General features: G+C 43.2%; 1 protein-coding gene across 1 annotated transcript in view; it reads right to left on the minus strand.

Moving 5' to 3' along the window:
• Positions 1 to 15,137, minus strand: part of LOC111228856 (low-density lipoprotein receptor-related protein 8-like) — a 78,245-nt gene that overhangs the window by 20,719 nt on the left and 42,389 nt on the right. The window contains exons 5-7 of the mRNA XM_022754949.1: positions 8,831 to 9,220; positions 5,678 to 5,800; positions 4,492 to 4,614 (exon numbers count right to left, since the gene is read on the minus strand). Coding sequence (XP_022610670.1) covers positions 4,492 to 4,614; positions 5,678 to 5,800; positions 8,831 to 9,220 — 636 coding nt within the window. The remainder of the gene's footprint in view (positions 1 to 4,491; positions 4,615 to 5,677; positions 5,801 to 8,830; positions 9,221 to 15,137) is intronic.

Consider the following 15,137-nt stretch of genomic DNA (forward strand, 5'->3'; position numbering starts at 1 on the left):
AATCAAAGAGATACGACATCACACACACAGTAAGCTCTTAAACTGAGAATCAGGTCCATCTGCAGGGATATGAAATATGTGTGTAGAGGGGATTAATGCTGTGAACTGGGAGGTCCCATAAGGATCCATCACAGGAGCGAGCGAGGATATCTAAATTAGACAGGCACGCTGAATCGATGCAGAGTGATGTAAACGCATCCTGAAAATGACAGAAGCTTAAAAACAAAAAAAAGAAAAGAAAAAGATGTTAAAACACAACCACTCATTTAAAACTAGGTCAAAGCAGCTGGCACAATGCTGGCACACAATAAAGCAAGCAGAGGCAGTCAGATTGTGCTACACACAAAGGGTTTATGAATTACTTGATCGCAACACAGGCTCAGAAGTCAGTGGGTGAGATTTTAGGTTCAGTTTTTAAATCTCCTCCAGAAATTTGTTCAGTATAGCTGAGGACAAAATACCATCGTCACCTGGTGGATATAGCAGCATTTTTGTATCGTTTCTTTGTTGCACTGACAGCATTTATCAGCAGTGTATATGAACTAATTATAAAGCTATTATATTATATTATATTATAACCAACAGCGTGTCATCAGGACAAGAACTTTCTGTTGTCTCACAACAAACCATAAACGAAGCAGTGTGGTGCTACAGAGAATCATATTCTCCAGACCTGAGGGAACATGCTTGTTTGGTTCAGACACCAGCAAAAATCACATTATCATCATCTTTATATTTTTTTCCAGTGAAAGTTAAATGCAAAAATTAGCCTACCATTCCCATTATAATTGAGACTGATTTTATTTGCATATCGTTTAGCCCCTAGTTAGCACACTATCAAAGTGGAAGCGATGTCTCTCCTTACACCTGATATTGCCAGTTTGCATTCATCATGAAATGCAAACTGCGTTGGCTCGTCTGTGGAGGCTAGCTTCACTACCTGCTGTTGCTATCTATCATGTCCCATTGACAAAGGCTGGGGCTTGTCAAGCAGGGTGAGTGGGTGGGGGGGTGTTATTGGACGTTTGCATGTGTTATTGGGGGTGTTATTGGACGTTTGCATTATCAGGTAATGGTAAAAAATTTTGAAGATTACCATAGAAGTGATATTCTTTCAAGGATGTTTTTCCTCTAAGCTTCATATTTGATACGTTTACTGTCAGTTGAAAGGAGTAATCCCAATATTTCTTGAGCCAGGAAGGAGTGCAGAAAGGTGAAGATGTCCAGGAAGAGAGCAGCAAGACGCAGGAGAGAGACTTCCAGCACAGGAAAGACGAGCAGCAGATGTCATGAGACAGAACAGGCGATGAATTTAAAAGAGATTTGCTACTATTACTGAATCGCATATTGAGATGGTGGTTTTTTGGCAGAAGTTCTAGTTGGTTCTTTGGCTCTGCTTGCCCATTTTTAAAAGTCATTTACTGCCACTGTCTTTAATGCAGATTTCTGTCCATGTTTGGTTTGAAAAAAAAAAGAAAAAAGCCTATTGTCTAAATGAATCATAGAAGGTAACCAGAAAACATTCTCTCCTACACTTCATTCAACTGCATACAGGCTTTGTTTTTTTTACACAAACAATTAAGCATGGCTGCACAATGAACGACTGACAACTGGAAAGGGATGATAAAGAGAAAAATGGATTAAACTGCGAGAGAAACCGCGCTCCTCAATACCACAGAGTGCTTATTTCTGTCAACAGTATCCTACCCAATCTACTGTAACACATTTGTCAATAGCCAGTGATCTTTATATCATCAGTCACTGAGAGCAAGGCCACTGTGTGTGTGTGTGTGTGTGTGTGTGTGTGTGTGTGTGTGTGTGTGTGTGTGTGTGGCCAGTGAGCCTTAAGCAAAGTGAAGCTTCAATGAATTCCCCACTAAGACACTCACTTCCAAGATAAAACCTCACGAGTTAAATATATAAAAAGCAAACTGAAAAATACACAAACCTTTTGCATGTTCACTTCACTTTTCACACCTCATAAATCTGTAATGTTTCCCTTTTGTGGATATTTGTCTGAGCAAGTGTAGTAGTGTGTGTGCTATTGTGTTAAATAATGAATAAGATATTACAAATTCTGAGAAAATCCTATGTGGATTTGCCAAAGACTTAATTTAAAAGGGTAGAGGCTAACACTTTTTTATGGGAGTAAAAAGAAATAAAAATATTTTAATGTTAAATTCATACACTCTTCTGTGTTTCGACAGAAAGCTAAACTGCATTTTAACACAATGTGTATGTGTGCAGGTAGGCTAGCTTTACTTCCTCTTTTCCCTGGGAATGTACGAATTTTCTTCCCATACTTTCCTTTCAGTATTATCGATGTATACGTGATGTAACCTTAAACGAGTTTAAATGGAATATTCTCTAAATTATAGAGCTACACTGTTGCTTATTTTAAACCTACGATAACTCATTTGTTGCCACTTGGGGGCAGCGTAAACGAGCTGTGGACACGACGCTGACAACACGTTAGCAAACAGTTTATTCAGACATCCAGCAGATATGAAGCAACACTGGTATTTAGTTGGAGTCATTTCTCTGGCTACCTGATAATTGTAAGTCTAATATTCAAAAAGTGCGCAGACTTTTACCTGGTGCACCAGTTCTGCGAGTGCCGCAGAGCTGATTTTCTGAAATAATCAAATAGCCAATGTTATAATATCATAGGAGTTTTGTGGAGGGAACCAGGGTGATGCTAACTCTTCCCTGCGGCACTCCACACATCGACTGCAAGGACTAAAGAAAACCAGTTCACCTCACCCATGGAGCAGTGAGGAAAAACAAAATCTAACATAACAATATTCTTTATTTATAATAACAACAAAAAAGATGAAGTTGACTCTCCACAGACCGACTGAAGGTTAAGATTTGTGGGTAAATTCTCATCTTTGCTTTGTGCCGGTCGACTCTGTATCCGCCGGCATTAAATTCTCACCTATAATTCAGCTAAATGGGTGACAACAATCTGTCACTCCCAGCAGCTCCGTTTACTTTCTTTCTGTCAGTTCAGAATTAACTGCAGACAAAAGAAAAGACTAAGATGAAGCTGTATGTGAGGACTCACTTATCCCTGTTTCTTTGAGAAGAGCTGGGTGGGAAACAAAGACGCCCCAGGGGAGGCCCCTGTGTGAAAACATGAACTGCTTTTTCCAGACTGCTTCCAAGGACACGATTTAGAGGTCACTTCTCCTTTCCCATGGGCAAACAAAAGACAACGTCTCTCCTTCTCTCCTCCGCCTCCATCTCTCTCTCTCACCATAATGTCCTACATATTTTCAGCCGTTTCTCTGAGTGAAAACAGAGAGCGATGGTGCAGCGTTCAGAAATGAATGGCGTGGCGAATAATGAGTCAGTACTGTGGTAATATGCCATTATTTTTAATGAGGTGTGAAACAGAAAAAAAAAAATGCATGAGTAGAGTAATGTATTGTCTAAGTTGATCAGGCAAATGCAATCACACTGAACATCTACGGATCAGTGTGTTTCAGTGCAGTGGGGAGTATTATTGTCTCTGTGTGGGGTGGGTTTTTTTTTTGTTTCAGTTGGGGAACATCTTGTGGATAAACAGATGAGTGAGCAGAGCGATGAGCGAGGTGTGTGTGTGGACACGCTTTTAATGAGCTGAGAACAAGACCTGAGTTGAAGGAGAGACGGAGCAAGAATAACAGAGGAAGACGAGGGAGGAAAGGAGGAGACTCTGGGATACCTGTGTCGGTCTTGTCGTTTCTGCCCCTGGCAGAGGTCAGTCTCCTCTGCCAGCTGTCACTTCTCCCTCCTCAACTTTCTCATCCTCGGAGGAAAATTTCATTTTATGAGTGCATGCCTGCTTCTCACCGTCTCTAATGCCTGAAACTTTCTGATTGGTGTCTTCAACACGGAGGGAATTAGCACACACGCAATGTTCAGTTTCTTTAACTAAGACATCACCATCATTTATTCATGGTCAATAAACAGGTTAAGAGACGATGGTGTGTGGAGTGAAGAGGAGAGATGGAGAATAGAGAGACCATCGCAGAGCAGAAGAAGCCCCTATTCTATCGTTTGATGGTAATTAGTACACGCAGGCTCTTGTTCTGATCAACGGAAGCTGCAGCTCATTTGAGTGCGCTTCTAAAGCCTTTGAAATGCGAGGTAATAGGAGGGAGGTAGCCGCATTTTGTTATGGCAAACACGATTACGCTGCTACATTAACTGCTTGAATCCATTTACAATAGATACGTACGTGCTCTCTCGCTGCACGAGGCTGAAACAAAAGCTCTGCGGACACACACACACACTCAGTCACACACACACACTCACACACACACATAACAAGTGATGTGTGTGTAATGTCACTGCTGAGCATTTCACACAACTGGGAATCGTGGAAGAAGCTCTGACCTATGAGCAGAGCGGACTAAAAAAGCAACACACTTCATTTGCGTCAAGCGTAAAACAGCTTTTGGCAACGGCCGACAAAAAAAACAGAGAAAGAAAAAGTCGTCTTACCGCACTCTTTCTTGGGCTCATCGGATCGGTCCTTGCAGTCCTTGACAGAGTCGCACACCTTGGAGCTGTCGATACACTCTCCATTCTTACACAGAAACTTCAGCGGTCCCTCACATTTGGTGGCTGTGTAAAAATTAGCAGAAGACAGATCAGCAACTGCATCAGAAACTTCAGGAACATTTATTTGCATAAGCTACTGATTCAGAAGCTCATGCATGCAAAAAGTGTGTGAAGTCAAATTGAATATCTCCAGAGTTGCCTAATTATTGAAGACTCATGTGAAACAAGTGATGGCAAAAAAAAAACAAAAAAACTTCCCGCTCAGATATTCATATCATCCAACATAAAAATTCTAGTGTAATAAAAGCTGAACTTTAATTTGGTCCAGTTTCACAGTGCTGGGGTTTAATCTCCTGCAAAATAATTCTGCTCTACGCTGGTAAATTATGCATCTCAGTCAGAAGAGGTGAGAAGGAAAAAAATTGGCTTACAAAAAGCAGTGGGCTGGATCCAGACAACATAACATCAATGGTCATTAAAGCAAATGATTCAAAAGTAATATATGTCCAGGCTAGAATTACCGCCGCAATTCACGGTTGTTTGCCTCCGCCAACCAGTCACGCTGCAGTTTACATCCATGTCTGTCCACACTCACAATATATGTAGTGAAGACTTTGAGGGAATTTAATAGTTTTAGTTTTAGGGTTGGCCTATGACAACCAAAATTTAATCAGTTCATCCTTGTGTCCAAGTGAACGTTTGTGCTGAATTAGAAGAAATTCCCTTAAAGTGTTCCTGAGATATCGCGTTCACAACAATGGGACGGACGGATTGACAAGCCAAGAGCATTCTGTCTCCAGGCCTGGCTCTCTCCAGCACGGAGGCATTAGGAATCCCATGTAGAAAGCTGTTCTGATTCATTGGTTTTCTTAACACAAACCAGACTTAAACACTTAAACTGAAGTGAGAAAGCAGAGCAGACACGCAAATATACAAGGGCCAAATTATATAATCAGTGTTACACAGGTTGACATTTACAAAAAGGCATTTATAAATATAAATACTCGCAGACGCAGCAACAAATAGGAAGGAAGATTCAAACAGACACATCCATAAAAGAAGAAGACAGGTGAACAGACAGAGAGGAGGACAGGTTGTGGCAGCCAGCGATGACATGCGTACCCACCGTTGACACAGCCAGATTCATCGCTGTGGTCGGGACAGTCATGGACCTTGTTGCACTGCTTGGTGCCGTGGATGCAGGAACCGTCACCACACTGGAACTCATCGGGACGACACGTCAACAGGGCTGCAAGAGGCGCACAAACACACATATGTGAAATTCGGGCGCTATTTTAACGGTCCAAAGCGCACGGTGTAATGAGGCAGGTGCATTCAGGGCGTGTCCGTATCCACTTTTGCTATCACAGTGGTGGGAAAAACAGGATCATTGTTCAAATGGGTTGTACTTAGTCTCTTAGATAATCATGCGTGTGGTTCGGGCATAACATGCAATAAACCAATGAGAGTGCCATCTCCCATTCCCTTTAACAGCCAGGTGTGTTTACACCTTGGCAGATTGCTATTACAACGGAGCAGTGTTTCACGCAGAATTAGATTCTGTGTGTGGCGAGTTAATTACATATTGTGGCTGACCAGTGCGTCCAGTGAGGCACACGGAGGCAGCGGCTCTGTGCACCCCGAGGGGCTGAGCAAATCAATGCTTTGTGCACAGCTCTTTTATGTTATGTTGTGATTATTATAAGTGTAAATACATTTTTGGTTCATTGTGAACCGAAAAGGTGGCGATTTATCATGAACTAAGAAACAAAGGACGGTTTCACTGCAGAGCTCCATTCACGTCCAAGAAACCTCCATGACGCATAGCAACGTTATACAACCCACAACATGCCACACAGGATGCTCCGATCTTTCCAGGGCTGTATTGTAATGTTCCACCTGACTTATCCAACCGTCTAAGTGCATTTTCAGCACTTAGATTTAAAGAGCGTATGTGCGTTGTGCACCCACCTATGTAGGCGTATGTTATTCTCTGGATAATATGCACTTAAAATAACAGTGAAATACTGCGCCGCTGACTTAGTGCCAGATGTTCGTTGGTCAATCAGTCGCTTCCCACTGCCTCATGATAGCGATGCGCCAACAATGCGCCTGACCACACCTCATTTTAAGACCAACACACCCTTGGGTGCTCAGGTGGGTGCAAGATTATTCGCTATTTAAACAATGTGGGTGCCGGATGAGAAAATGACAACTGCGTCGATCCCAAAGTAGAAAAGACATTTGTGTTAAGCCACTTTGTGCCGCTTTGTGTAAAATAGGGCGCTTTAAATCCCTTTTAATACCAAAACCAAGTCGAGAACATTCGTTGCATTTATCAGTTTTTATCAAGTCTCTCTACTTTCACCTGTTGAGCAAAGGCAGGAAAATCCCCAGTGTGCAATAACATATACTGCACTTCTATGCATTCACAGCCGGTGTTCGGTGCTGCTTATAGGACAGAGACTGTTAACCTGGGGGCCTGTGATGAATTATTTTCAATATAGTAATGCAGCCACACCAAATTTCATTAATATCTCAAGCACAGACAAGCTTTTCATCAACAGGGCACAGTCTGCTCATATAAGTCCTCTCTCAACCACACTAAAAGGCCGTATATATGACTGAGGGGGATTTGATTTAGTGTTATCACAAGACGAGCAGGACACGGGGAGTATAATGGAGCCAGGGCTGCTGCAGCCCGGACGCACACATGCACACATTGGTGCACATACATATACACAACATCATCTTCTATAGAGTCTATATACTCTGAATCTAGAGATCGATCTACAGATCTAACTGCCAAATAACCTGCTGCAGCATACAGACATTTTGTTCACTTAAAGGGACAAGCAGCAAATTCTGAAATATATTGTTGAAGCACAGCAGTAGCTTTTGTTTTTTAGCTGAAGAGTGGGCAGAGAATTAAATTTTTGTGGCAAGGCAATGCCCACATAGACATATGTGAATATAAAAGAGGTGGTGAAGGCACAGCATAAATGGCTTCTACAGTAACCTCTGGTAATATACGAGGTTGGTCGTCTCCCTTAATGCGGGGATTCAGCTGGTTAACAAAACATCAATCTCTTGTAAGGGCTGCTTATATGACACCGCAGAGTGTGAGTGGTGGGCTTGAAGTGTGCACCACACATCTTGATAATGAATAGTGGGACTATCTGGGCTTCACACTCTGGCTTAGTGAGACAAGAGCTTCAGGGCTCCCCCATCCATGACCAGCTAATAGGAAAACCTGTTTTATCACAAAGCCCCATCTTCACACGGTGTTTATCAACAGCAACACATTCTTTACCCGACACATTTAGAAGAGGAAGAAAAAAAAAAACACACCTACACTAACTCCCAGCAGAGTGGAAATGTGCTAAATGACAAAGTAACACCTTTAGAAGCGGCAGGACATATATTTTGTTGAGATTTTCTTTCCCCCACTCTCCAGTCTCAAAGCAGACAGATATCTTAGGTGCAAACTGTCCACACACAGATAATGTACAACATAACCGACCTCCAGCGCAGCTACCTCTGGATGTGTGGGCTTTTGATTGGTCTGCAGCCATCTTTGAATAAGATGTTGTAGTGCACAGAATCAAAGGAAAACCAGCAGCCTCCAGCTGGAGAGATGAGCTGTGTACCAGCTCCGTCCTACATACTAATCACAAACAGTATGTACTATATGTTAATTGCCATAATATACTGTGGTTTGTCTTTTCAGTTGGTACACAAGACTTGCATGTAGTTTAAAGGAAATTACACAATATGTGTCTGAACCTCACAAAGAGAAAACTAAATGCTTTTTTGAAAGATTTTATCTCTCGCCCATTTTGTTGTTTTCCAGGAACTGATATTTAATTCAGTATTTTTGCAACTACAAATAGCGCCTACATTTTCCTTGGGAATTGCATTGTGGGAAAAAATATTAAACTAATTAATTCATTATATAAACATCGAACAGAACACGCAAAAATCAAGCATTTTCAACATGTGTACTGACCTGCTTAGAATTAGTATGTAATATAGGACGCAGCTATAGCCTCTTCAGGTAACCATGGTTACATGCGTACTGTGTTCTGTCGCACTGAAACCAAGCTTCAACCCAGTTGCATATTCTTTATGTAGCAACAAAAACCCTTTCAGACACAGCAACATGTGAGACGAGAGGACGGCGGTGATACGACAGAGAACATGTAGACGTTCTTACAAGGTTGAGAAGAAAGCCACAGGGGAGAGTTCAGCATGTGAGGAGACAGGAAGAGAAACTCACGGCAGTCCGATTCATCAGACTTGTCCTTGCAGTCCGGGTCTCCGTCACATTTCCAGGTCAGTCGCACGCACTCCCCGTTGGCACAGCGAAACTCTCCGGCGGTGCAGTTCGCCCTGCGGTTGGGCAGGTACGGGACCCCGTCCCTGCCGCAGCGCTCCGGCCCCTCGTCTGAACTGTCGGAGCAGTCGGGGTCTCCGTCACAGCTCCACATGAGCGGCACACACTCCGAGGTGTTACAGCGGAGGTGGTTGGGCCCGCAGGTGAGAGGGGAGGTGCATTTGAGCTCATCGCTGCCGTCCCCGCAGTCGTCGTCACCGTCGCATACGTAGACGGTGGCCAAGCACTTGCGGTTGGCACACATGAACTCACCGCTGGGACAGGCCTTGGCATCTGGAGGACCCACAGAAAGAGCAAAATCATTAGAGAGAGGTTTGAAGAGCAAATGAGGGAGGGAAGGTGTAGCATTTACTTTGAAAATACAGTTTTGTCAATATGCTGTTACTTTATCTCCCTATCTCCCAGAACCAAGCAAGGTGAAGCTTCCTGAGCCCCTGAGACCTGCTGAGACTGTCAGCTCATTTAAATAAGGCCTTAAAACATTACGACAGTATTTGTTGCAGCTCATCAATAAATCACATGCAGAACATCTTTTTAATCTTTATCACTGCAGCACTTCTCTGAAGATGGGGTCTTAAGTTTCCTACCTGATTTTATACAATCTTGACCTCATCTTATAGTCAACTTAACTTAATAAATATTCTTTCTTATTTGATTCATTCAAATATCTCCATGGCTCTGTGAAGCACTTTGAATTGCCTTGTGTCTGAATGGTGCTATATAAATAAACTTGTCTTGCCTTAATAGCTGAAAAGTGGAATCTAATGAATAATATTAAAGGCCTGACCATACTCTGCAGACTGTAGCTATTCAAATCCTATTGGCCTAAATTAGCTTCAAACCGAGGGGCACAGAGACAGGAAGTGAGATTGTCAGGCAGGCATAAAAAAGTCAACATTGGTGTCATAACTGTGGAAGAGACAGAAGGGAGAGCTGAAGAGGAAGGAGAGGGGAGGACAGCTGACGGTGAGAGGTTTCCTCTCCTGAGGAGTGAAAGACAATAGATCTCTCTCTGCCAGCAGCCGGACCCTCTCCTCCCTCTGTGATGGATCAGCAGCACAAATGCCAACATCCTATAGGTTGAAAAGAAATGTGATTCTACCTTAATAAAGAAGTAACTAGCCCTTCCTGCATGACTGAAAATGTTTCTGAGCAGGAGGGAGAAGTTCTCTCTGTGCCAGTCCTCTTCACCAAGTCAACCCTCAAGGTTTCTGTAAATCCTTTTCTCTCGCTCTCCATACCTTTTCCAGCTTCCTCTGGCTCTAGTCATGTCTGGCCAAAAGCACTCAGGCTGTTAAGTGAGTGTTGGGGGGGGGGGGGTCGTCCCACTGTGAGCAGCAGCGCAGAGGCCAGCACAGGGAGAAGCACAATTTGATATTTATACTAAACCACACGGGAGTTCAGCTTCGACACCGGTGCCGTTGGCTGTTAGGACAGCTGTTAAGGAAAGGACTGCTGTTTTAAAAGTGGATTATAAAGCATACTGTCAGTGACCTGCAGCAGCTTTTTAGTTGTTTTTTAACAGATACAGTACAGCTTCCTGGTCGAGGAAATAACTGCGAGTTCAGTATCAAATTTCACGCTAACAAGCTAAACCCAGCCCGTCCCGTCTCATCATACTACTACATGATAGTCAGTCACCGTGGCCTCCAGTCTCCACGGTCGGCTGCAGAGAAAACTTACATATAGCACCTTTACACGGCTACAGAACAAACCAGATCGAACTTCTCTGGATGGACATTCAAAGCATCACCGCTAAACTCAAACACAGAGCTTGTGCAAGAAAACAGAGAAATGAAATATCATATCATAGCGGAAAGCCATGAGCATTTCCACGTGTCGAGTTAAACTGGGTGGACATATCCTCAGCTGGAAAAAGCATTGTCCTAATTACTATCCTATGTAATTATACCATATGTTAAAGTCACTGTGTTTTTTTTTCTTCTTTCTTTGCAAACATTTAATTACTTCACTGCTCCCCTTGTGATTACCACAGAAGCACGGGGAAAATGAAAAGCAAGTGTTGTGGATTCAGTTCAGTGAAAGGGTTTATATTCATTAATATTAAACAAGCTCCATCTGATTCTGATGTGTTTTATAACTACTCTCCCTGTTATGCCCCTGCCCTCACTCCATACTAATTTGGCACTAAATAATTAAGGAGACTCAATAGACATGTACATTATAACACAGGGGGAAGACCATTAGTAATGTACATGAGTGGCCTGGTTACACTTGAGAGAGACTTTGTTTTCCAGTGGGGGCACTATGTAAATGAATTTCAAGACTTTTGAGCAAGTTTGAGACCACAGACTGTCTGCGTATGATGTTGTACCAGTCGGAGGGTTTTAAATGGTAAATAAACCACAGTGGGACTCGCTCAGTGGGTTGTTTTGTCAGACTTATTATCCATCTTTTGACTTAATTTTGTATGGCTGCTAGAGGGAAACCAGAAAAATAACACAGTAAACAATAAACGGGTATGTACAGCGGCTTCAGAAAGTATTCAGGCCCCTTGACATTTTGTACAAAGCTTCACGAGTTCTGTCCAGAGATGAGAGAATCTGCCGGAAGGAGAGCAGCTAGACTGGCTAATACCCCCCCTGTGGTGAAGGATGGTGGTGGCACATTAAGCTATTGGTGGGGGAGGGGGGGGGACAGGGAGACTGGTCAGGATTGAGGGAAGTGATGAATGCAGCCAAATAAACAGAGGGCTCCAGAGTGCACGCGACCTGAAGCACTCGGCCAATAAAATGCCGCAGTGGCTTCTGCCGCGATGAAAGGGATAAACCGCCCAAATCCAGGTGTGCCAGGACACTTGTCCAAGAAGCTGTAATTGCTGCCAAAGGGGTTTCTACAAAAAACTGAATTAAGGGTCTGAATACTTTTCTAAATGAGAGATTTCCCTTTTCGTTTGCAAAAAATTCTTAAAGATGTTTTTACTTTGTTATTATGGGTTATTGAAGTTGTAAACAAAATGGACAAAAACATGCAGCCAGCTGGAGACGTCTTTTCTGAGGAAAGAATGAAGAAAGTGGCAAAAAAAACCAAAAAAAACTAAAACCATTAGTCTGACCAAATTTAATTTAGGAATAAGTTCACAGAATCAAATTGAAAATACACAATAATGGTCAAACGATAACGCTATTAATATTCTAAATTCACAGAGAGATTTACACTGGTGGCACACAGTCCTGCGTGGCCCCCTCCTCCCTCTCTTCTATGACTACCGCCATGGCACTCAGAAGCTGGCAGCGAAACCCACTTTACTTTTTCTGGCAGTTCTGATGATGAGAGAGCGTTGCCAGCAGCAACCAGTGGCTCAGATGTGGAGGCAAGAGATGACTGGTTGTTCTACTCAGTTTAGCATTGCAGCTGATGAGTGTGTGCTGCGTGAATGTTTGTGTGTGTGTGTGTGTGTGTGTGTGTGTGTGTGTGTGTGTGTGTGTGTGTGATGAGTTTTGGATGCATGAAAGAAAAGTGTGAAATGTAAGGAAATAGTTTTTCATGCAGGAGGAGGGAAAGAGGGGAAAAGGGTGCGGTGAGATGAAAAGAAAGACATGCAGAATGTGTTTAAGGATGCAAAAACAGTTATTTATTTTTTTATCTGTGCACGCACAAATACCTCCGAGCACATCAGTCAGTGTCTGTGCAGCTCAGCGTCCTCGGAGTTTTCTCATAGGTATTCATAGATGTAAACTGAAGGGACAGTTCAGACCTGTCCGCTCCGCTCAAAGAGCTGAGGTCTGCTTTGCAGCAACAGCCACTGCAGCAAGGTCAGTGGAATATACACACACACACACAACTTCCAGAAAAGACAAAGCCAGCATGGTAGAAACACACACACACACACACACACACACACACACACACTGCTGGCCACTTGAGACAGGTCACAGTACCTCACTGGGGGAAATAACTCTGTGACCGACCTTTCCTGTGATGCCACACACACAATTACAGAGCAAACACAGCTGCAGCAGCAGAAGAGACTTGTCTCTCTACAGTAACAACCAAGAGAAGATAATACAGGACAAGATGGGAGTCAAAGTGAAGGGAGTTTTTAACATCCTCTCTGACATCATTACTCCGTGGGGGACGGCCAAGGAGACAGAATGAGTGCTGAGATGGGAACAGAATAAACACTGTTTACCTAAACTGAAAACCTGTCACCGTTTTTATTAACAGACTGAAATTAGGAGGAAATTTAGTTTGCGGAAACGTTTTAGTCGTGTAAAATGGTCTCACGTGAAAGCCTCATCGCTGGGGATGCACAGTGTCTGCCAGTTCAGTTTCACCACAGAGACAGGGAGACAGCTGTAAGAAGCGCAGCAGGTAATTGTTTACCTCATACTATCCAAGCAGCGTTAAATATGAATAAAGAAAACAAGCAACACAACAACCTCACAGGAATATCATATGCACATACCAGGCAGTCAACGCAACCTGCCGCTGAGCGCGTGCAAATGGAAACACACGTGGAAACACGCAAATCCAGACGGGCTCCTGTGCCTCGCAGTACATCCCGCCATGCAGGCGTGTTCAGGAGAGACGCCTCGGCGAGTAAGTGCACATTAATCTCCACATCGCTGAGGGTTGAGGACACAGTTCAACCTTCTCTTGAGCTGCTGCTTAATGTAATGTTGATCAGGGAAAGCTTCCTCTGGTGAGGGCTAGTTTCTACTTAATACATAATTCATCATGTGGATGACTCAATTAGCAAGATGCCTCTGCAAGATTTACTTTTTCGAGGTCTGCAGTGGGTTTTGCACCCTGAAAATTTCGACTAATAGCAGAGCGCACCGAGGCTAACCGAGTGCGCTCCGGCTCAGTCAGTTCTGGGAGCGTAAAGTCTCTGTTCACGCTTGGGTAAATGCCGCTGAGAGTGTGTGTGAATGTTTTGCTCTCTGTAAGCAGGACTGAGCACGAGCGTGCCGTGTGTTTCAGGCAGCTAAAGGAAGGTTCACGTTGATGCTTAGACAACTTACCGGCTCAGTGAAGTTCCAGCTAAATCCGACTGAATTCCAACGTGGATTTGTGAAAGTTCAAAGGCAAAACTAAACAAATACATGCATGATAGGTGAGAGAGAAATGGTAGTATACAGTATATATATATAGTATATACATTGCTTTGTGAACTTTGAGGTTTTGTACATTACAAGTTTTGCACTTCTGGTTCCCTCGTCTAGAAGTTGATGGGTTTTTTTTTAATGGGTTTTTGGTGAGATGCCTGAAATGAGGTCTGTGGTCTGCGGACGGCATGAAATACATCAGTAAACACCAAGCTCATGATTTATTTAAGCTGTTACGTCTGGTTGCTAACAAGTGGCTAAAGGAGACGTCATCACACGGAACATGAAAACTGATCTACTCACCGTTCCTCCTTTTACATTGTGTTTATACTCGCGCTTTTGCAAACTATCATAAACTTTCTAAGACTTCAGAAGAGGAAAGTTTCCAAATCGAACTAGAAGTTAGAAGTTTAGAAGTGGTGATGTTGAAGTCATGAAACCGTCCTGCAGTTTGTTTACAGCCTAACATTAGCTTTTTACTTCCGGCGATTGTATTTATGCTTCAAAAATCATAAAAGTGGTGTTTATTTGTGAAGATTATTATGTTGAACAACAAACTTTTATTTGCCACAGATCTTATTTTCTGCATTAATCCAAAAGTCAGTGGAAAAGTCCCAGTGGCTTTCTGTTGAGGGAACCAGGGTGACGCTAACGTGCAGGTTGGCCTACAAAAAGACATCACCCCTGCAGCGCTCTGTAAAGCCACGAGGTGCAGTGAAGGGGAGCACGACTTGATGTGACAGTCACCGGAAAAAAAAAACTTTGTTTTGATTTTCCCTGGTGGGTCCACACAGCGCTGCAGGACGCCAGGTCATCAGAACTGTCCATGAAATGATTTCTACGTCAGTCCATGTGAATTCACGTCTACAGCTATCGGGTTGATTTTGATTAGTTTGTGTAAACATGAAACAAACTGGCTACATGTGCTGCTTAGGTGGAGTCTGGCTGTTAGCATCCACACTGTTTGAACAGCACGAGGCCACGACACAGAGGCAGTGAGGTGTTTCTGTCGAACAGAAAGAAGAGGGGAAGAGTTTGTCTTTTTACTTCTGGACACACGTGACGAATCACCTGTGTTGTGTGTTTCAGGAACGTACATCTTTCAAACCCCTCATCCG

Source organism: Seriola dumerili, unplaced genomic scaffold (assembly GCF_002260705.1).
Source record: "Seriola dumerili isolate Sdu_G_001 unplaced genomic scaffold, Sdu_1.0 BDQW01000226.1, whole genome shotgun sequence".
In the NCBI taxonomy this organism is placed as follows: Eukaryota; Metazoa; Chordata; class Actinopteri; order Carangiformes; family Carangidae; genus Seriola; species Seriola dumerili.